Source organism: Ursus maritimus, unplaced genomic scaffold, assembly GCF_017311325.1.
Source record: "Ursus maritimus isolate PB19 unplaced genomic scaffold, ASM1731132v1 scaffold_1, whole genome shotgun sequence".
Lineage (NCBI taxonomy): Eukaryota > Metazoa > Chordata > Mammalia > Carnivora > Ursidae > Ursus > Ursus maritimus.
In genome coordinates this window covers 60,740,051-60,762,573 of record NW_024423343.1, presented here as the reverse complement: position 1 = coordinate 60,762,573, position 22,523 = coordinate 60,740,051, and the positions used below count along the sequence as shown (strand labels likewise).

The following is a 22,523-nucleotide window of genomic DNA, read 5'->3' as shown; positions in this document are numbered from 1 at the left end:
CTGTTCTGTATTTTATTTAATTTTTTTATCTTCAATACTTAAATCATGGAATATCTTTAGTAATCATGTGATTTTTTTCTTTACCTACTGTTGACTTTTAACTATTTCTATTTCTTTCTGGACTTGATTCATTTTAACCTTTTGCCTTTATTCTACTTGTTTTATAATTGTTTGCCACATCAGATCCTTTGTAGAGAAAGGCAGGGTATGAATAACTTAAATAATTTTATAATGTAATTCAATACTAATTATAGTTTTTCCACTTATGAAAGAAGGATAATTTAGAATGTCTTAGAAAATTAGCAGTTTCTCTGCATTATTACATCAATAATGATGGGGTATTTTTATTAAAGGTTTTTTTTTAAATTATATTAATAGTACATAAATAGAAGTCTTTAAGTTTCCTACTTCTAAAAGAAAATTATAAATACCATTGTTTTAAGTGGAAAATAATTTATATGTCTCAGTAATTGGAAAAGGGATTTTGCTTATGAGTATTCAAATGAACTCACCTCATATTCTTGACCTTTGCATCATTAATTCAGACAGCCAAGGAGTTTGCCACTAGACCATTTTTAGCAGACTGACTCATTTTTATGATTCAGTTTTCTGTCAGTTCAATAAACACGTTCTTTAAACATGCCTTTATTGGCATATGTTCTAATGCTTTATGTATCTTAAAGCTTCCCACTTCATTTAAATCTCTTGTTTCTTAGCTGTTTCCTTAGTGATTAAAAGTTCCAGTTGTTCCCTTCAATCTATAACAGCTGCAGGAACAACTCTTCTTTCCAAACTAGCTCTCCTGAATTCCCGTTGTTAGAGTTGGTCTCTATATTTAGCTGGTGGGATTAAATTGCAAAGGCTTCAAGCTGGGCAAAGCACACTGATCTGCCTTTTTACAGCTAGACCTGTGTGCTGCAAGGAGCTCAGGCCTTCAGTGTCCCCTTCCTTACCCAGGTTACTCACAAAATGGATTCCCAGCGGGAACTCACAGAGGAACTGCGGCTTTACCAATCCACCCTTCTTCAGGATGGTCTAAAAGATCTCCTGGATGAAAAAAAATTCATCGATTGCACCCTAAAAGCAGGTGACAAAAGTCTTCCTTGCCACAGATTGATTTTGTCAGCTTGTAGCCCTTACTTCCGTGAGTATTTTTTATCTGAAATGGATGAGGGGAAGAAAAAGGAGGTCGTATTAGATAATGTGGATCCTGCTGTGCTGGACTTAATCATCAAGTACCTGTACTCTGCCAGTATTGATCTCAACGATGGAAATGTGCAAGATATCTTTGCCCTGGCCAGCCGCTTTCAGATCCCCTCGGTGTTCACTGTCTGTGTTTCTTATCTTCAGAAAAGACTTGCTCCTGGTAACTGTCTAGCCATCTTAAGATTAGGACTTCTTCTTGACTGCCCGAGACTCGCCATCTCTGCCCGTGAATTTGTGTCTGATCGCTTTGTACAGATTTGTAAGGAAGAGGACTTTATGCAACTATCTCCACAGGAACTGATCTCCGTCATTTCAAATGACAGCCTAAATGTAGAAAAGGAAGAAGCAGTATTTGAGGCAGTGATGAAATGGGTGCGAACAGACAAAGAAAACAGGGTTAAAAACCTTAATGAAGTGTTTGATTGTATCCGTTTTCGCCTTATGACAGAAAAATATTTTAAAGATCATGTTGAGAAAGATGATATAATTAAAAGCAACCCAGAACTCCAGAAAAAAATCAAAGTTCTCAAAGATGCCTTCGCAGGCAAACTCCCAGAACCTAGCAAAAATGCAGAGAAGGCTGGGGCTGGTGAGGTGAATGGTGATGTTGGTGATGAAGATTTACTTCCCGGTTACCTGAATGACATTCCCAGGCATGGAATGTTTGTCAAAGACCTCATCCTCCTGGTTAATGACACAGCTGCAGTGGCTTACGATCCCACAGAAAATGAGTGCTACCTCACTGCGCTGGCTGAGCAGATTCCCAGAAATCATTCTAGCATTGTTACCCAGCAAAATCAGGTGTATGTGGTAGGAGGACTATATGTGGATGAAGAAAATAAAGATCAACCTCTACAGTCCTACTTCTTCCAGGTAAGCAGGGCTATTTTTATAAAAGTAGAGGCATAAAGGACACTGTTATTTACCCTCCTGTTCGCTGATGTGTGAACTATGCAGGCTGCTTGCGTTTTATCCAACTTGATTTCCTATTCCAGTCCCTTGCACTTTCGCTACTTCGAGAGTTGATAGAAATATTTAAATCAGTTAATAGCTTGTTAATATTTAATAGAAGGTTTGGTGAAGAATGAGCTTCTAATTAATGTGTAAGTGATGACTCAAGGTTTTCTTTATATTCTCACCCAAAATGTCAAGACTATAGCTGATGGTGACTGTAATCTTTCAAAACCCACTGTTTTAGTAAAACTTAAATTTAATATTGTATTGCTTTTCTGAAAAACAGGTTAATGTATTTCCCTAAATCATAGTACTTTACACATTACAGAAATGATAATTGATCAGATTTTCAGCCTTTTTCCAGGTTTTCTTGAACTGATCTAAGTTCTTAAAGGTAGCACTTTCTCTTTTATGTTTACAGTCTAAAATTTGTTGAAAATGAAGAGAACTTATGTACTTAATTTAAACACTTTGGGTTACCTTCTGGGAAAAAGTATCTACACCAGTGTCACTAATTTGAATTCATTAATTATATTTAGAAATGTTTATTTTTGATGATTTTTTTTAAGTAGGCTCCATACCCAGTGTGGAGCCCAACGCTGGGCTTGAACTCATGACTCTGAGATCAAGACCTGAGCTGAGATCAAGACTCGGATGCTTAAAGGACTGAGCCACCCAGGCGCCCCATTAATTTTTATTTGTGACAAGTGACCACATGTATTTGGATCAGACTTGTACTTAGACATTATTGCAAGTTAATCTGTTTTGTGAAACCACAGAAGTGTCCAAGGAAACAAATCCTCCAAACTAATAGATTCTTTGTGGTTTGTTTGAAGGGAGTTTGTTTCATATTATCAACACATTATATTTTATCAGTTTATGAAGAATCAGTTGCTTAACCTTTATCTTTAATAATGCCAATACCCATACTTTATAGCTTACAGCTACAGAAAAGTTTGTTTAGGTCATAGCTACCCATAGCCTGAGGTTTATGGGCACTTGAGTTGGAAAGGCCAAAGATAAGTGTAGAATGTCATATCACAGTCACCGTGTGCTCTCAGAGTATGTGACATGCTGTGCATTCACAAAATACTACCTTTAACCAGCTTTTTCTAATCTTGAAAAATGTAATAATACATGTTAATCATGATTCTTAATTTTCAAAGTTCTGTTGAAGAGTGTTAACTACAAAATATAAAAATAAAATAGGAGCCATAATCATAAGTGTTTGAATGCATGCCAGAAAATTTCCTAAGCCCTAATTTTAAATTCACTGAAATTTCAGAAAAGCCAAATTCAATTCAAAAGGCAATAATTATATCCAGGATGTAAAAATGACATCAAAACACAGATGGACGAAAACAAAAAATAAAAAATATAGATGGACAGGTATCTAGAAATCATAGATCCAAGAAATACTTATAGTCTTATCTTTATTCTCTTCCATCTCGTAACTACTCTTACTTTTATTGGCAAAGCTTCTCATTTCTGTTCCAAGAAACCTGTTTGATGTTCTTTATAGCTACAAAAACAGTTATACAAAGTTGAAAAGATCGACTTCCTGTCATTGCCCATGGCTTGCTCCTCTTAAAAGGCACAAATATTGCAACAAGATGCCAGGATAAAACACCTGACTGCAAGAAGGGTTATTTGTGACTCACAAGAAAATGCATGTATGAGAATATCAGGTTTTATATTGTATTTTTCTGCTTGGTCACATCTGTTGAAAATGTTTTAAGTTAGGAGTAATGTGATCTTTGTATGCTATAAATAGATGATGAGAATTTTTTACCTGGGTAAGAGAGGGGATTTTTTTCATAGAATTAATAGATGCATCAATTTTTGAATAGCACTCCATCTTAAAGTAATCTAGGTCCAAACCCTGATCTTTGGGATGAGGAAACTAGAGCCAGAGAGGTTAAATAGCTTGACAGCTCATCTATAAAAGAGCCTGGTAGGCAGTCTCCTGTTACATTAGCTGTAGTAAGTGCCCTAACTGGGGGTCGTGTGGAGATGTGGGCAGTACTGTCCAGCGTGGGCAGTACCCCCTCCAGTCTGGGATTACAATGGCTACTGTTCCCGTTTAAAAAAACCACAGTGAATTTATACTGCTTCTATTTGAATATCACTTAAAAGCTCTGTGAGCATTTAGTACAAAGCCTGTCACGGAGCCAAGACTTTATAAATGTCCATTATTTCTACTGGAGTACACACCACTTTCTTGATCAAAGGATTTGTTTTCAAATATGAAAACATTAGGGCTCACAATCTAGGTGTTAAAATTCGTGAATGCAGAGCTAACAATGCAAGTGTGAGGAATAAACTCATCGTGTCTAGTCTTAATTAGTGCTTTGCTTTAACCGGAGTTACTAGGCGAGATACACACAGACTTCTACAGAGATCCCTCCCTTGACCGCGACCTTTAATGTCTGCACCTACTCTTGGTATCCAGTTATTCTGGGGTTTATTCCTTTTTCTTCTGCTACGCAGAAGTAGCACTACAGAGAACCACAGATCTGTAACAGCACTCCCTCCTGAAGTAGTGTTCTCATGCCTTGGTGTCCCCAATGCAAATGGAAAAAATCTTATAGTGACCAATAGTAAGTGCTGAAACTGATGCCAGCCATACCAGAATGATCTATGAGAGCATCAGCGCTTAAAGAGCTGTCTTAGGCTTGCAGAAGTGGCAGTAGCAAAAACAAGCAAGTTGCTTCCTAAGATAATTTTTTTTTTAAAGACAGAGACAAGGGTATTTCAAATGACTTCCAACAAAAGATGAGGAGGTTATAGCTGTTAACTCCTGCCTATGTCAGAAGTAATAAAGCAAAACTGAGAGAACCTAAACAAATTTTGAAGAAAAGAAAAAAGATCTTGCCTAACATCCCAGTTGTCTGTGGACTGAGCGACAGGTCCAGCTGTCCTGGGTGCCGGCTTGGGGAGCGTGTTAAATATAGCATTCGGGGGTCACTCACGTACCGTGACCCTCCCTACAGTGACAGTCTCTCTTTCCCCAATGCCCTACAAGTATTACAATGCCTTTTTAGAGCCTGAAGAAGGCAATATGGGAAGAAACTTTGACAAGGAGCCTGACAGTTCTAACTGACCTCTAGTGACTCTATTCTCTCCTTCCTTTCTGCAGACTTTGGTATTTTAAATAAGCCAAGGAGATGTCCTCATTTTGCTTGGTAGTCCATAGGTAAAATATGAGACTTCCGGGTTGCAGTTTTATTTTACCTGCACATCTTTGACTATCTCAGTGTGTTCTACCCAACACGTAAAATATAGCATGTATCTCAGTACAACTGTAATTTTTTTCTAACAAGTTCCACAATTCTTCATATGTTTTTCTTTCAGCTTGATAACATAGCATCTGAATGGGTTGGACTTCCACCTCTGCCTTCAGCCAGGTGTCTCTTTGGTCTGGGAGAGGTAGATGACAAAATCTATGTGGTTGCAGGCAAAGATCTTCAAACAGAGGCTTCACTGGATTCAGTATTATGCTATGATCCCGTGTAAGTTGACATGACACTCCTGTTTTCTAAGCATTCGGGTATATGAGTGCCTATTACATATTCATAATTTTAGACCCTGGCATTAACAGAAAGCACAGAAATTCTATTATCTTTTCATTGCAGGGCTGCAAAGTGGAATGAAGTTAAAAAACTGCCTATCAAAGTCTATGGCCATAGTGTGATTTCACATAAGGGGATGATATATTGTCTAGGAGGAAAGACAGATGACAAGTAAGTACCCTAAAATCTCCTTATGGTTTATATCCAAATGATTTTTTTTTAAACCTTTGTGTTTGTTTGTTTTTTAAGTAAGTTCTACCCCCAATGTGGGGCTTGAATTCACAACCGGAGATCAAAAGTTGCATGCTCTACTGACAGCCAGCCAGGCAGCCCTCCAAATGATTTTTTAATGCGAGAGCTCTTTTCTCCTTTCATTTGAATCTACATACTGAAATGGGACTTGGTTCTCACCCGTAATATTTTGGAAGTTAAAGTTTCAAAATAAAATTTTGAAAAGCTATTGGAGGATATTATAAATGATTTCTAAGGGAAACTGAAGGGAAATTTAAATAAAATTTAGAAGTTGCTAACATGGGGTCCCTGGGTAGCTCAGCTGGCTAAGCATCCCACTCTTGATTTCGGCTCAGGTCAAGATCTCAGGTTGCAAGATGGGGCCCTGCATTGGGCTCCTCTCAGCACAGACCCTGCTTGAGATTCTCTCCTTCTCCCTCTGCCCCTCCCCCTGTTCTCTTTCTCTAAAATAAATAAAATCTTTTTAAAAAGCTGCTAAAGTAAACCTGTAGATTCCAGCATATTGCTAGGAACTGGCATCATATCTTATGATATCTCCATCATAAGCATTCTTACAGTGAAAAAGCAGCATTTAGGAGCATAATCAAGTCTTTAATTGGACTACTTTTTAATTATATTTCACTACATTAAAACCAGTGGGCTTTCAGGGCACCTGGATGGCACAGTAGGTTAACGCTCGGACTCTTGGTTTCAGCTCACGTCGTGATCTCGGGGTCCTGAGATCAAGTCCCTAGTGGGGTGCCCTTAGTTGGGCTCCCCAAGTCAGGCTCCCCGTTCAGGGCACAGTCTGCTTGAGAGTCTCTTTCCCTCTCCCTCTGCCCCTCCCGCTGCTGCTCTTGCACTCTCTCTCCCTCTCTAAAATAAATTAATAAATCTTAAACAACAAAAACACTGGGCTTTCTTATTCTCTTGGCCATAACTAAGTAAAAATTAAGTGTACCTCTGTAATGTAATATTTAAAATATAACTGCTAAAGGGATAGTGCATAAAAATATTATAGATTTGTAGTTTACATTCATAAGAGAGAATTCAGATAGGCCAGTTTAAAACCGGAAAGCATGGGGACTGAAAAGAGGGCAGTTATTTCCTAAACAATGTTTCACTGACTTTCTCCTAGACAGAGGGGATTTTCAAAACATTTACCAACTGGTCACAAAGAGGCACTGATCGAACAGAGCTGCTACACCTAGTTCACCCACTAGTGCCCAGTGTCTTGTGAGGAAAACAGGATAAAAATCATATAACTTGATTCCTAGGCACCTTTCAAGGGATAGGTAATTAGGAAAAAGATTTTGCAACCCAAAGGGAGAAGTGAGTTCAGAGTGCTCCAGCAGTCACTTAATTAAACCAGTAGCCCATCTGGTAAAATAAAGATTTTCAGTTTATTTTTTTTTTTTTAAGATTTTATTTATTTATGTGACAGAGAGACAGCCAGCGAGAGAGGGAACACAGCAGGGGGAGTGGGAGAGGAAGAAGCAGGCTCCCAACGGAGAAGCCCGATGTGGGACTCGATCCCGGAACGCCAGGATCACGCCCTGAGCTGAAGGCAGACGCTTTAACGACTGCGCTACCCCGGCGCCCCAAGATTTTCAGTTTAAACAGTGAGAATTAAATTTCCTGCCCCTGAAAACTCTGCCTAATTTGGCTTGTCCTCATTTGCCCAGGTTGCTTAATAAATAAAGATGTCAATCCTGGAAAGGAAACGAGAATTACGAATTACATGAACAAAGCAGGAAAGGAGAGTAAAATATGGAAATGTGCTAGAAATAACGAGCTTTATTTTTTTTATTTCAATCTGAGTAATTTTTTTTGCCTTCGATGGCATTTTATTTTATTTATTTTTTTTAATAGTTTTTTTTGTTATATTAATCACCATACAGTACCTCCCCAGTTTTTGATGCAATGTTCCATGATTCATTGTTTGCGTATAACACCCAGTGCTCCATGCAATACGTGCCCTCCTTACTACCCATCACCGGCCTAGCCCAATCCCCCACTCCCCTCCCCTCTGAGGCCCTCAGTTTGTTTCCCAGAGTCCATAGTCTCTCATGGTTCATTCCCCCTTGTGTATACCCCCCCCTTCATTCTTCCCTTCCTTCTCCTACCAATCTTCCTATTTCTTATGTTCCATAAATGAGTGTAACCATATGATAATTGTCTTTCTCTGCGAACTTTATATTCTGAGTGAATAATTCATGGTCATTACTAAATTAAAATGACAAATAGCACAGGAAATGTGATTTTAAAAAGCAATGGAAACCTAAAAAACAAACAAAAATGAAAAAAAACAACCAAACAGAAACAGACTCATGGATACAGGAAACAAACTGGTGGTTACCAGAGGGGGGAAGGGTTGAGAATGGGTGGATAATATTGTAATAACTTTGTATGGTAACCAGACTTACCATGGGTGATCATTTCATAATGTATAAAAATATCAAATCACTGTGATATATACCTGAAACTAATAGGATATGGTATGTCAGCTATACTTCAATCAAAAAATAAAGTAAAAATAAATCACTAGTTGCTGAAAAAAATAATGGACTTTTATACTGTCTAACCATATTCAAAGATAACATTCTGAAATTTTGATATTTTCCTTAATCCCAGCTATACCCATCAAATGACAATTTAAAGGAAGGCCATATTACAAACTTACTCAGTGCAAAATCTTATTTTGGGTATTTTTCCTGAGTAAATGGAATGGAAAATGTGTATTAAGCAAGTGTTCTGACTTTGGAAATGTAGTGACCCTGCCAAATGATTTAAATTGTTTCCTTCAAGTGGTATTAGTAACTAGGAAATTGATATGTCAGTAAAAGCATTCAGGTCTTGTCAGTAAGAATATATTAATCTTGAGAATATGATTAACCAAGACAACATTGCTTGACGAATGCCAAAGTCAAGAACTTTGAAATGAGTCATTATCTAAAAGTAAGCACTGAATTGCACTAGTTAACACCACTGAATTTGAAGAACATGATTTTGTAATCATGCCCTTGTCAAGGAGTTTTAAAGTAATACTTATAGCCAAATGTTAGAGGAAATGCTTCTACTCCAAATACCTGGTCTTTCATAAGACTAAATAAAAAAGTTGTCCTCACAAAAAATTGGGGGTTTTGTTTGCTTTTTGGCTTTACCAACTGTATCTAGGGGTGCCTGGCTGGTTCAGTTGGTAAAGCATGTGATTCTTGGTCTTGGGGTTTGAGTTCAAGCACCATGTTGGGCATAAAGTTTACTTTTAAAAAAGTAAAAATGGGCACTTGGGTGGCTCAGATGGTTAAGCGTCTGTCTTTGGCTCAGGTCATGATCTCCAGGTCCTGGGATTGAGCCCCGAGTTGGGCTCCCTGTTCAGAAAGAAACTGCCTCTCCCTCTGCCCCTCTGCCCGCTTGTACTCACTCGCTCTGTCTCTCTCAAATGAATAAGTAAAATCTTAAAAAGCAAAAACAAAACAAAAAACCCCACAAATATATCCAGTTATTAATTATTATTTAGCATTTTGAACTCCCATCAGTAAACTATGGATAACTTTAAGGAACTATAAGGAACATACTAAGAATAATTCAGATGAGTACAGGTTTTCGTGGTAGCATTTAGCATATAAAACTGTTCTCATTACTCATCTACTCAGATGACTAGTTGTCTAATCTATAGTCCCAGATTTCTTCAAATGCATTGGTATATTAGTGGTATACTAATCATATGACATAAAGTTAAAATAGGTACTTTCATACCTAATTATTTTTTTAAAATTAATTGATTCATTCCCAGGAGATTCAAATAATAAGATAAGCTTACCATTTTTGTTACTTGGCACAATAAAGGGTTTATGAATTTTTTTAACTCTATTCCTGTCTTCCATTGAATTTAGCAGCAGGCAAATAGGATTAAAATCTCCTCTGCCTGGGCAATTGCCAAAAGGAAATTTACCCTACCTTCCAGTAGTACAATTAAGTTCCTCACATTTGGAATTGTCCTTCACTTGTGTCATATGTTCAGATTAAGAATACTTTTGAGTTTTTCTAATTCTGTTTTATGTATTTCAGATGGGAAGTAAAGCGAAATGATTCTGAAGTAAACCTTCAAAAAAGGAAGGTTCTAAAAGGACCATTTTGTTTTCTTTTCTATTTACAGGAAGTGCACAAACAGGGTGTTTATCTACAACCCCAAAAAAGGAGACTGGAAGGATCTGGCTCCAATGAAAACCCCTCGTTCCATGTTCGGCGTGGCAGTGCACAAAGGCAAAATTGTGATCGCGGGAGGTGTCACTGAAGATGGTCTTTCCGCTTCCGTGGAAGCTTTTGACCTCACAACCAATAAGTGAGTTGCTATATACTTACTACAGCATATGAATCGCTCTACTTTCTAACTTTGGATGAAAATTAAGCTTTCTAATTGGGACATGGGGAGAGGAGGGTAGGCAGACAAGGATTAAGAGAAAGCATCTGGATCTCAGTTTCTTCTGCTGTTCCTGGGTGTGAAATGCCTACCATTCTGATGCATTATTTGTGTTTGCAACTTGGAACACATAACCCTCAAGTTAATGACAGTGTTCAATTTATCCTTGTTACTACTTTGTGAGTTTAGTCATGCAATAGTCATATGCGTGTGGATGATATACATGTCTCCATACGGTTATTTGATTTGAAATATGTAGTTTGTTTAAGGATGGAAAGACCTCCACTTAGCTTGTGGTATTCGTAAGGCGTGAATGTTTCAGAAATTTTTTTATGCTCTTTATAATTTTCTTAAAATGTTCAGGGGCGCCTGGGTGGCTCAGTCGTTAAGCGTCTGCCTTCGGCTCAGGGCGTGATCCCAGCGTTACGGGTCGAGCCCCACATCAGGCTCCTCCGCTGGGAGCCTGCTTCTTCCTCTCCCACTCCCCCTGCTTGTGTTCCCTCTCTCGCTGGCTGTCTCTATCTCTTTCAAATAAATAAATAAAATCTTTTAAAAAAAATGTTCATATATATGATTTTACTGGCTTAAAGTTAATGTGAAAGGATATTTGACAGATATTCTTTATGTAAAATTAGTCTTTTTCAAATTTTTGAGCTCAGTCATCTGGATAAGTATACAGGTTTTATACTCCTAGTTTAGCAATGAAGAAAAAATTAGAGCACTGTCATTACTTTTTTAAGGAACCATGTAATGCCTGATTACAAAATAGACTTTAGGATCTGAAAATCACCAAGGAATTTTTATGGGAAAGGATTTAAATGATCGTTAAAAATCATCTTTTTTGAAAACTATATAGTATGGGTAAACACTCATAAGACGTTAAAAAGAAGCACACAGAATGGTAAATACCCTATGCTCTTAGTTTTTTTCATACGTATGTATAGATGTTTATATTGAAATTTGTATGCTTTTTGAGAAATAACAAACTTATGCTATAATGTTCCTTATTATTATTCTGGAGGCTATGATCATGGGTGGTATTTGTTTTCTTCTATGCCTTTATTTCCAGATGTTCTACAATGTACATATACTATTTTTATAATCAGAAAAAGAGATAATATGTTCAGAGTAAAGGTCCGCTTTTAATGTCCGAGTAAAAATAGAGTTGCCAAAATGATTAACTCATTCTAGACTCTTGATCCTTCCAACTAATTTGTTTGATTTTATCGTTAGTTGTCCTATTTCATATGGCTGTTAACATTAAAAAGTTTCCTTAAATCCTTTATTTAAAAATATGAAGTATAAGTTATTAAAAAGAAAATTACCAACCCTAGCTTCTAAACTAGAATAATATAAGGTTAGTCACATGCCAAAGGATTTAAAATTTCTTGAGAAATGATGGAAATCAGAGTTTCTAACAATTTGTATCAGCATTCAAATGAAATCTAACACAGTAGGACCTAGGAGGCCTAGAACTGCCACAAAACGCCCGCTGTTTTCAGCGCCATCGCTGAACATGCTAACCGATGAAGATGAAATATTCCGGGGCTGACGTATTGAGAGCTTTCAATTTAATCTGGTCACATCTTCCAAATAAAGGAATATTTAGATATTTTTCAGTAACAACCTTCTAATTTTAGATGCCTTGCTACTTGAATTTTAAAATTAAAAAAAAATTTTTTTAAAGATTTTATTTATTTATTTGACAGAGAGAGAGACAGGCAGCGAGAGAAGGAACACAAGCAGGGGGAGTGGGAGAGGAAGAAGCAGGCTCATAGCGGAGGAGCCTGACGTGGGGCTCGGTCCCATAACGCCGGGATCACGCCCTGAGCCGAAGGCAGACGCTTAACGACTGAGCCACCCAGGCGCCCCTTAAAATTAAAATTTTATATAATTACTCAGTAAATACATTTGGCATTTCCTTAGGTTTTACATTGACTCTATTTTCCATAATTCCTAGATGGGAAGTAATGACTGAATTTCCCCAAGAAAGAAGTTCCATCAGTCTGGTTGGCCTGGCTGGATCCCTGTATGCCATCGGTGGTTTTGCCATGATTCAACTGGAGTCTAAAGAGTTTGCACCCACTGAAGTCAATGACATATGGAAGTAAGTTTTTTTGACTCCCCAATCTTTTGGACCAAATATTAAATCAAATAACTGATAACGGATTAAACAAACAGTTTTGCAGTAAAGAGTAGGCCAGACTTTCCCAACATGCTTCTTCTTGGTAGTAGACTAAACACTTTTCGGACCTAACTGGACTTCTGCACGTGCCGCTTACTTGATGATCGAGTATTGCTTCTAATTGTGCCTGGGGAAGAATTTTTCTGGGCCTGTAAATCAGTAAAATAAGTAAAATGAGAGTTGGACCGGTGATCCTTAACCTCCACTCTAGCTCTAAAAGTGTAATGCTCGAGGCATCTGGTAGAGCAAAGGCTATTTCCAAACCTTTCTACCAGAGAGTACTTTATTTCCTAAGAAAACAGAGTTCTGAAGAAACATTTAACTTCTTGAGTTTTCCATGAATTCATTAATTCTATTTTGAATCTAATTTAAGTGGTTTTCCAGTTTTTGAGCATTCAGTTACAAAAGCTTTTTTAAAAAGAAAAAAGTGAAAAGTAGCAATCCATTTACCTCTCAGGTAAGTGCTGGGCAGATGTCCCAAGTATGACATTTGCGGTCTTTACTCATTTGAGTATTTTAAAGTTAGGCTTAAAACAAATGTAGTATTTATGCAGCGTGTGGGGGATGGTGAATTTTACCATTGTTTCTAATGCTGTGAATATCCTCTGGAGACCAGGGTCCATACAGGAAGTTTTGGGAGCAGAAGTGTAGGTTGTGTCATGCACGGAGAGTCACATAGTTGGGCAGGGTATACAGTATGCAGATGTCTGGTTACCATTAGGGTACCGCATGTGTCTGCCAAATGGTGCCTGCTGCCTTCAGCCCAGGAACTGTGCTTGCTGAGAAAAATTTATAGGAGGTAGAGCTCAGTTGCCTGAGGTGAGCATTAGTGAGTTCATACTGTACACTCATCCAGAAATTGCCAAACTCATGCTTTCCCTCTCAGCTTAAAGGCCAGCCCCCACTCTCAATGATGGATGCCCTTACCTGATCTGTCACCAGATTGTCCAGAACCTTGGACATACTCAAAGTATGGTTTATGACCAGCAGTGGTGGCGTCTCCTGAGAGCTTCAATGCAGAATCCCAGGCCCCACACCAAACTTAACTCAATCAGATACCCAGGTGATTTGCATAGACATTTAAATTTGTAGGTACAGCTTTAAAAGAGTGATCAGTGAGGACATCCACCAAGGCTGAGAGTGGAAAGTGGACATTATTGGTTCTAGACCTGACCCAGCACACGCCTTACTCCCTGGTGAACGGGAGGTTGAAAGGCCCGTGGCTTCACCAAGCAATTATTTTATGCATCAGACGTCATCTCCGTGGATTGTTGTAACTAGCTGTGTAGAGGACAAGGAGAAAGTGGCTATAGAGGGAAGCTAACTATTATTCATCTCCCCCCCAAAAAAGGAGGAGGAAGAAAAAGAAAGTGGAAATTTCCAGGGAAGAAAGAGGCTAGACTTAGGAAGAAGTTGAGATGGAAAAAGGCTGGAAGCAGTAGGGAAAAAAGAATGAAATAGTGGAGGGCTGAGGTGGTCAGGGTTTTTGGAAAACAGGGATGAATACCCGCAGTGAATAGACAGTGATACTTTTTTTTTTTTAAATTTATTTGACACAGAGATAGAGAGCCAGCGAGAGAGGGAACACAAGCAGGGGGCGTGGGAGAGGAAGAAGCAGGCTCATAGTGGAGGAGCCTGATGTGGGGCTCGATCCCAGAACGCCGGGATCACGCCCTGAGCCGAAGGCAGAGGCTTAACCGCTGTGCCACCCAGGCGCCCCTAGACAGTGATTCTTAACCCTGGCTGCACGTTAAAATCGCGTGGGATTTTAAATATACCAGCGCCTAGACCTCAATGCAGGCCAATTAAATCAGGATTTCTGCAGTTAGGTCCTAAACCTTCTCAGGTGATTCTGATCTAATGAGAAACACCGGCGTTAGGGCATGGTGCCACCGATCAGCTGAATCCCACAGGAGCCGCTGTGCTTCCTAACAGTGACCAAAATTCAACTTGCTTCAGCAGGAGGGCGTTGTTGGCAGCAAAGGAGAGCATCTCCGCTAAACGTAGCCCTTACCTTGCTGAGGGGAGCCTCAATAGAGGGGTCCTCTCCGATGATGGTGTATTTTGCAATGAGGGCAGTGGCTCCCAACGTTCACCTAGGGAGCTTCAAAAAGTACTGACACTTCTTGTCCTACTTCTACTGACTATGGTTTAATTAGTCTAGGGTACGGTCTGGGCTTTGAAACTTTGAAAAGACCCCTGGATGATTCTAATGTGCAGACATGTCTAGGAACCACCAGATCGGGGCAAGAATACATTCATCACTGTCTGCCCGGCTGTAAAATTTTAAATTTAGGTACTGGTGTTTTCCACTTGGATGGAGCAATAATTCTCAAATCTTGCTGCATATTAGAATCACTTCAGGAACTTTAAAAATGCTCATGCCCAGGCCATACTCCATACCAGTTAAGTCAATCTCTGGGGGTGAGAGCCAGGCATCAATATTTGTAATGTCTCTAGGTGGTTCCAAATGTGCAAGTCAAGTTTGAGAATCAGTGATCTGCTGTGGTTCCCAAGGCAGCATCAGCACCACCTGGGTACTTGTTAAGATAATTCTCAGGCCTGAGATGATTCTCAGGCCTTACCTCAGATCTACAGAAACTCTGGGGATGGGGCCCAGCAATGTGGTCTAGCAGGCCCTCCAGGTGACTCAGATGTGCGCTAACGTTGACAGCAACTGACCTGCAAAAAGGTGGCTGCCCACTTGTCCCCAACTTCCTAGTGAATCTACTTACACATGCAGAGATGAAATCAGAGATGGAAACTATCGGTATACCACATTCTAACCTATAGACCCTCTTAGTGTGATGTGTAAAAAAGATTTTTTCCATTCTTATATTTTTTATTGAAATCTTTCCATTATGTAGGATTGACCAAGATGAAAGTAAAAATATAACTGCCAGGAAGCAAATGTTTTTTTAATTATTTTTTAAATTATTTACATATAATGTATTATTTGTTTCAGGGGTACAGGTCTGTGATTCATCAGTCTTACACAATACACAGTGCTCACCACAACACAGACCCTCCCCAGTGTCCATCACCCAGCCAACCCTTCCCCCCACCCACCTCCCCTCCCCTCCAGCAACCGGGAAGCAAATGCTTTTAAGACTCATGTAACCTCCTATTGCTTAAATGTGGTCACTTTTTCATTAGGTCATTTAAAACCATTCCTTATCTTTTAGTGTGTGGCCCCAGATTTTGTAGAGATAATTAAGGTTCTTCCCTTTATTAGTGGTAAAATATTTTTGTCTACTTTTCTCAACATAAAAGTCACTTGGTGCACAGTGCAAATATTAAGATTAAATTTGGACCACTGATGAAATTAAGTCAGAGAGCACATATCTTACGTAGGTATCAGCTAATTTTAAAAACTATTACTTTAAATCTTATTCATCATCATAGAATGATTTGGGGGTATTTCCTATGTGTCAACTATTAATAGCTTCTGGAGGAGGGGAGGATACCAAGGTGAATAAGATATGTTACTTGCCCTCAAGTACCCTTGAGCTTGTTGAGAACATAAATATAAGGGAAAAAATTAAGAGAATGCTAACTGCTATAATAAATACTATACAAAGGACAATGTGAGAAGTGAAGGGAAAGCTACAAACTCTGCTTGAGGAAGGCGAGGAAGGCTTCAGAGAGAAGGCAGCATTTAGGATTCCTCGTGCGGAGAAGGCATTCCAGGCACCAGGCAGAGTAGAGGCACACATATTTCAAAGCAATTCTAAGTTGTCTGAATCTTTGTAACAGTGACTATTTCCCCAAGGGAACAACCTAATGTTAGTTCTTACCGAACATCAAGTGCAAAATCTAAGAGTAGTACTCACACAGGACATGAACGGGGGAGGGGAATGGATTCTTCTGGAGTGATCACTAGTGTCAGGTGCTATGTTGGGCACAAGTGTATTGGAACAATTGAAATTATAATCCAGGTGACTAGCCATCCCTGTTCCTCCCAGTTCTTACTCTTAAGGTAGAGTCTGCTGACCTTGACTCATAGAGATCAGCCATCATTATCGGTCCATAGGTGAATAGTTGATTGCTTAACTGTCGATTACTCTTCATCTCTGAACAGTCTTTGATTCCCAGAGAAGGCTTAACTGCCTAACCAACCAGATTAAATACCATGGCAGTAGTTCAGACATATGCTCATTCAGAGACAGCATCTTTGGGGAGGAATTCAAATGTTACTCTACCAGTCAGGCGCATCCTCTTCTGGACAAGAGCCAAGAGGGTTTTCTTGAAAACCCGTATTTGTATATTTAATACAAGGAAACCTATAGAACTATCTATTCGTAAACTGCTAATTGATTACTTTTTTTTTCTCCATCAGGTATGAAGATGATAAAAAGGAATGGGCTGGGATGTTGAAGGAAATACGTTATGCTTCAGGAGCTAGTTGCCTAGCAACACGTTTAAACCTCTTCAAACTGTCTAAACTATAAACAGGGAGATGAAAAAACACGATAGAATGGATGTGTTTTGTTTGGAAATAGGGCTTTAATTTATTGTTTTTCAAAAGCCTATGCAGAGATTCATGTAGAAATTATTAACTAAATTACTGTCCATGAGGTTAGCAGTGGGCATCAAAACCTCAAAGTCATTGAATCTTCAGTGTAATGATCATTGTAAGAAATTAAATATTAAGTTGAATGGATTGTTTCTTTTGTTAATCTGTCTCAGTCAATTGTAAAGGAGGTTTCTAAATTTGAGTTATTTACTAATTCTTTCGTTTGCATTGTTACGGTAACTTTACACTCATTTTCTATTATAAATTAAATTGGAATGGAATATGTACGTTTACATTTTTTTAATGTTTAAAATATCAAATATCACTTTCCCTTGTGCTTCAAGATATGACAAGAATCCTATGCATTATGTTAAAGATTACGTGCCATGAGAAAACTTTGGAAATGCTTTTTAAGAAGTATAATAAATGGGTCTCATTTGAAGGGGAAAAATCTCTAAGTAGTCAAATTCAAGTGGTCTTTCTTTTTTCTCCATTCCTTTTGTGATACTAGTACATTGTTTGTGATTTAAATCAAATTTAATTTTTTTTTTAATTTAAAACCAGTAAACCACAATCTTCAAGCTCCTAACTACTGTATCTGTGGTAGAGGGTAAAGGATCGTCCTTAGGAAATGGATTCTTTAAATTGCCGGGCATTAGTTGGGTGTACCGGAGGAGGGTGTGTATTTGTTGGTTTAAGTTTTATATATATTTTCCATGAAAGAGCTACTATTCTCAAATTTCTGATAGAAACAAAGGTGACTGTATCATTGCATTTTCTGGGATGTGAAACACCATATTCAAGATGTTGTTCTCAGTGTACACACTAAGTTTGCACCTTGGTCTGTCCACAATCATCATTTTCAACTCTCTGCAAGTCATCAACTAACCATCACAAATGGGTTTCACATGCTTTCGTAGATACGTTTGACTTCTATCCTTACATATCTTATTTTCTGAGAAACCTGACTTGGAACTAATTTGGAGTGTTCCATTATCACTTGTCAAGCAATTTCATAAAGAATAGATGAGTGTTCATATCGGTTTATTGTCTCTACCATAAATACGGAAACATCCGACAAAAATCAGGTTTACTTTGATCTCTGAAGTAGAATCCTAGGTGCTTCTCTGTGTCGACAAATACTGCTCTAGACTACACCACGACTGTACAATCAACAAATCCCGAGGGGGTAAACGCCACAAGTTGTTCAGCAGATAAACTGTTTGGAAGAGAAAGGGATGGTGGGAGATGCTTATAAATTAAGACACACTTTTTAAAAGGGGGGGAGGCGCAGAGATGCAATCCTGAGTGATAAAACTGTAAGAGGAAGTGCTTGCTATAAAAGCAAGATCGTGGTTTCTTTTGGGGAGAGAGTGCTGATCTATATAGACATGAGATTATATTGTAAAAATGATACTTTGGGATGATGAAAATGTTCTGTAATTAAATAGTGGCAATGGTTGTACAAACTTGTGAATATTTTAGAAACCACTGCATTGTATATTTTAAAAGGGTGGATTTTATGGTATGTTTTTTTTTAATTTTTTTTTTTATTATATTATGTTAGTCATCATACAGTACATCCCTGGTTTCTGATGTAAAGTTCGATGATTCATTAGTTGCGTATAACACCCAGTGCACCATGCAATACGTGCCCTCCTTACTACCCATCACCAGTCTATCCCATTCCCCCACCCCCCTCCCCTCTGAGGCCCTCAGTTTGTTTCTCAGAGTCCATAGTCTCTCATGCTTCACTTCCCCTTCTGATTACCCCCCCTTTCTTTATCCCTTTCTTCCCCTACCGATCATCCTAGTTCTTATGTTCCATAGATGAGAGAAATCATATGATAATTGTCTTTCTCTGCTTGACTTATTTCACTTAGCATTATCTCCTCCAGTGCCGTCCATGTTGCAGCAAATGTTGAGAACTCGTTCTTTCTGGTAGCTGAGTAATATTCCATTGTATATATGGACCACAATTTCTTAATCCAGTCATCTGTTGAAGGGCATCTCGGCTCCTTCCACGATTTAGCTAGGGTATGTTAATTATATTTCAATGAAAAAAAGAATGCTTTAAAAAAATGCTTTTGCTTAACAACTCCAGTTATGTAAACGGAAAAACCATCAAACAAAAATATAAGAGTATATATATAAAGAAGACCATTTGAATCAGGCAGCCTAGAGGAAGGACAGTAAGAGATGTGGTACAAGAGAGGTCAAAGTGTGTGTAACAGTAAGTGAAAAGTACATCAGGGTCATTAATCAAGATTTCCACATATTCAAAGTATACAACAATTGGGTTTTCATTTATATCCAAAGGAAACAATTTAGAATCCTCATTGGTCTAACCATTTTATTCTAAAAGTTGCTGAGTAAAATATTTTAACCTATTCAGGGTTTATTTCTCATAACCATTTGCTTGGGAAATAGAACACCTCTATGAATACAGAAGACAAACACTTAGAAGTTAGCATTTCAGCTAATACAAATGAACATCAGGAGGAAATCCAAAATGAGGGAGACTGGCTTACAAAGAGACGCCCTTCATTTGCTTATTGTTTTCATCCTGTTTTTCACAAAAGATTCTCTGAAGTTTACATGTTGTAAAACGATTGTGTATGGACTTCACATCACGCAAGGTAATGATATTTTATTATCTTTTTTAAGATTTTTATTTATTTGAGAGAGAGAGCGCGCGCGCACGAGTGCAAGCAGGGGGACAGCAGGCAGAGGGAGAAGCAGGCTCCCCGCTGAGCAGGGAGCCCGATGCAGGACTCTGGGATCCCAGGACTCTGGGATCATGACCTGAGCCGAAGGCAGACACTTAATCAACTAAGCCACCCAGGCGTCCCGCAAAGTAACGTTATTTTAAACAAGTACTTCAACTAAACCTAAATCAACATCAACAGACCCAAATCTATGCAGGACACATGTTTTATAGCTATGCTTCAGACTCAAGGCACTCTGGCTACCAACTTATTTTCGGACAGAAAGAACTTATAGGGTCATGAAGTCAGAAGGCAGCAAGTTTCAGCTGCTAATTACCTGCACTCCCACCAGTGGCCTGAGGATAGCTACAACATGGCTTTCTGCCCAGCACAAATATATCACTCTTGGAAGAAAAGCTAGGGATTATATCACATAGTAGGCCCTTAGCAACTATTTTATTGAATAAATGTGTTGTAAGACAAGAAAAATCATTATCCATCATGGGTAGGATGAGACCAGGTCAAGATTGGTCAATTTCCCATTCTATCTCTTTACTTCATTTAAAAAAAAAAAAAAAAAAACAAAACCCTGTCTCCTCCCACTTTCTATTAAACCGATCAGGCTTTCACACACACCCCTTCCCCAAAACTTCTCTTTTCAAGGTAACCAATGATTTTCATGTTGCTAAATTTAATGGACATTTCCCAGTCCTCATTTTACCCGAGCCATCAGCAGCATCTGATTCAACTGCTCACTTCCTCCTCCTTGAGATGCTTTCTCGACTTGGCTTCTAGGAAGTATCACTACCTATGACTTTCCCTCCTACCTCACTGGCCACCACTGCCCAGCCTCCTTTGCTTATTCCTCCTCTTCTTGACCTCATGTTGGGGCACCTGGAGCTGAGTCCTCAGACTTCTCCTCCATTAATGCTCTCCTCTAATCACATTTCAGTGATTTCATCTACTTTCATCACATTAAATACTTTTGACAACTTCCAACTTTCTATCTGGCACCTAGACCTCTGCCTTCACCTCCAAACTCATTAAAATGCCTATTTGATATCTCCATTAGGATGTTTAAAAGGCATCCCAGGGACACCCGGGTGGCTAAGTCAAGTTAAGCGTTTTCCTTCAGCTCAGGTTATAATCCCAGGGTCCTGGGATCAAGACCCAAATGGGGCTCCTTGCTTGGCAAGGCGCCTGCTTCTTCCTCTGCCTGCCGCTCCCCCTGCTTGTGCATGTGCTCTCTCTCTCTCTGACAAATAAATAAATAAAATCTTTAAAAAAATAAAAAATAAGTAAAAGGTATCACAAACTCAGTATGTCTAAAACCAAACTCATGATCCTCCCACCCACTGCGGCCTCTACTTCTTCCTCCCGTAGACTTTCCCGTCTTAGTCAATAGCAATAACATCCTTTTAGTCGCTCAGGACAAAAACTTAGAAGTATCCTTGACTCCTTTCCCTCATACTTCATATCCAATCAGTGAGCAAATTTTGGTTCCTCTGCCTTCAAAATACATCAAAAAATCTGACCACTTCTCATTACTTCCATAGCTACTACTCTAAGCCAACCATTTATTTTTTAGGAATTTTAAGTAGGCTCCATGCCCAATGTGGGGCTTGAACTCATGACCCTGAGATCAATAGTTGTATGTTCTACCGACTGAGCCAGCCAGGTGCCCCACGAACCATCTATTTTTTGTCTGGATTATTGCAATGACTTTCTAATAGGTTTCCCTGCTTATACACTTGCCTTACTGCAGTCTTTGCTCATCTCAACAGAGTAGCCCAAGTGATTCAGTTAAAATATGACTTCCTATCATTCCTTTATAGAAACTCTCCAATGGCTGCTTATCTCACTTACCGTAGCCATGAGGTCACGGGATATATATTTGACTCTTTTCTATCTTACTTTTTCTCTTATTATACCTCTACCCTCAACCTCCCATTTGTTCTGTTCCAGCCACAGAGGATTCCTTGTTATCCTCAGATATGCCAGGCATAGTCCTACCTCGGGATCTTTGTACCTACTGGTCCCTCTGCCTGGAATACTCTACTGCCAGTTAACTCATCTCCTTAAGTCCTTATTCAAATACCACCTTAGTGAGTTCTTCTCAGATCACCCTATTTAAAATTATACCTACCCAAAATATTCCTATCCCCTCTCCCCCCAATTTTTCTCCATATCACTCGATATCATCTATGGTATAATGTATTTTATTCATTTATTTTGTTTGACTCTACCCATGGCAGATATGCTACATTCACGGCTGTATCCCCACATCTAAAACACTTCCTGGCACTTCATAGACACTCAAAGACTGAATTATAAACTATTTTCGTTTCTTAAAAGCTACAAGTCCTTTACATTAAGAATTTTATACAATTTCCCAACCAGATAGTAAAGAAATATTGGAGAAAGTAAAATGTCTGTTTTAATAGGTATTCAACTGACCTTGAAATCAGTCAATTCTGTACTATTATTTTTTCATTGACTCAGACCACTTAATTAAAATAAGTTCAGTTGTGACACGCCATTGTCACTATTTTTAAATAAAAGCTACAATCATGATTTGCCTTCTCCAAATATACGTTCTCTCAGGTAGTCCATCCGAGCTTCCTTTGTTGACAATGCCATAGAGTTCCACTCAAAATGCGGGATCTGTAAAATAAGTCAGGTAGTTTGAATGAAAGTTTTAAAGCAACAACAAAAAGACATCAGGGAA

The 22,523-nt window shown here is 38.7% G+C and overlaps 2 protein-coding genes across 2 annotated transcripts in view; one reads left to right on the top strand and one right to left on the bottom strand.

Annotated features, from left to right (window-relative positions):
- The first annotated feature begins 969 nt into the window (after positions 1 to 969).
- On the top strand, positions 970 to 17,589 carry KLHL41 (kelch like family member 41). Its single transcript, XM_008687089.2, has 6 exons — positions 970 to 2,079; positions 5,515 to 5,672; positions 5,796 to 5,903; positions 10,123 to 10,308; positions 12,347 to 12,493; positions 16,911 to 17,589. Exons 1-6 carry the CDS (start codon positions 970 to 972, stop codon positions 17,020 to 17,022), a joined length of 1,821 nt encoding a protein of 606 aa, XP_008685311.1. The 3' UTR covers positions 17,023 to 17,589.
- Positions 17,590 to 19,426: 1,837 nt separating this feature from the next.
- Positions 19,427 to 22,523, bottom strand: part of FASTKD1 (FAST kinase domains 1) — a 41,626-nt gene continuing 38,529 nt past the window's right edge. The window contains exon 16 of the mRNA XM_008687090.2: positions 19,427 to 22,459. Within this exon, the coding sequence (XP_008685312.2) occupies positions 22,364 to 22,459 (96 nt within the window). The 3' untranslated portion in view covers positions 19,427 to 22,363. The remainder of the gene's footprint in view (positions 22,460 to 22,523) is intronic.

Bases quoted from the DNA above. Each gene is read 5' to 3' on its own strand.
- KLHL41 (XM_008687089.2), top strand. From the start codon at position 970: ATGGATTCCCAGCGGGAACTCACAGAGGAACTGCGGCTTTACCAATCC. The intron at 5,673-5,795 runs GTAAGTTGACAT...TTTTCATTGCAG, and splicing joins GTATTATGCTATGATCCCGT to GGCTGCAAAGTGGAATGAAG. The intron at 10,309-12,346 runs GTGAGTTGCTAT...CATAATTCCTAG, and splicing joins TTTGACCTCACAACCAATAA to ATGGGAAGTAATGACTGAAT.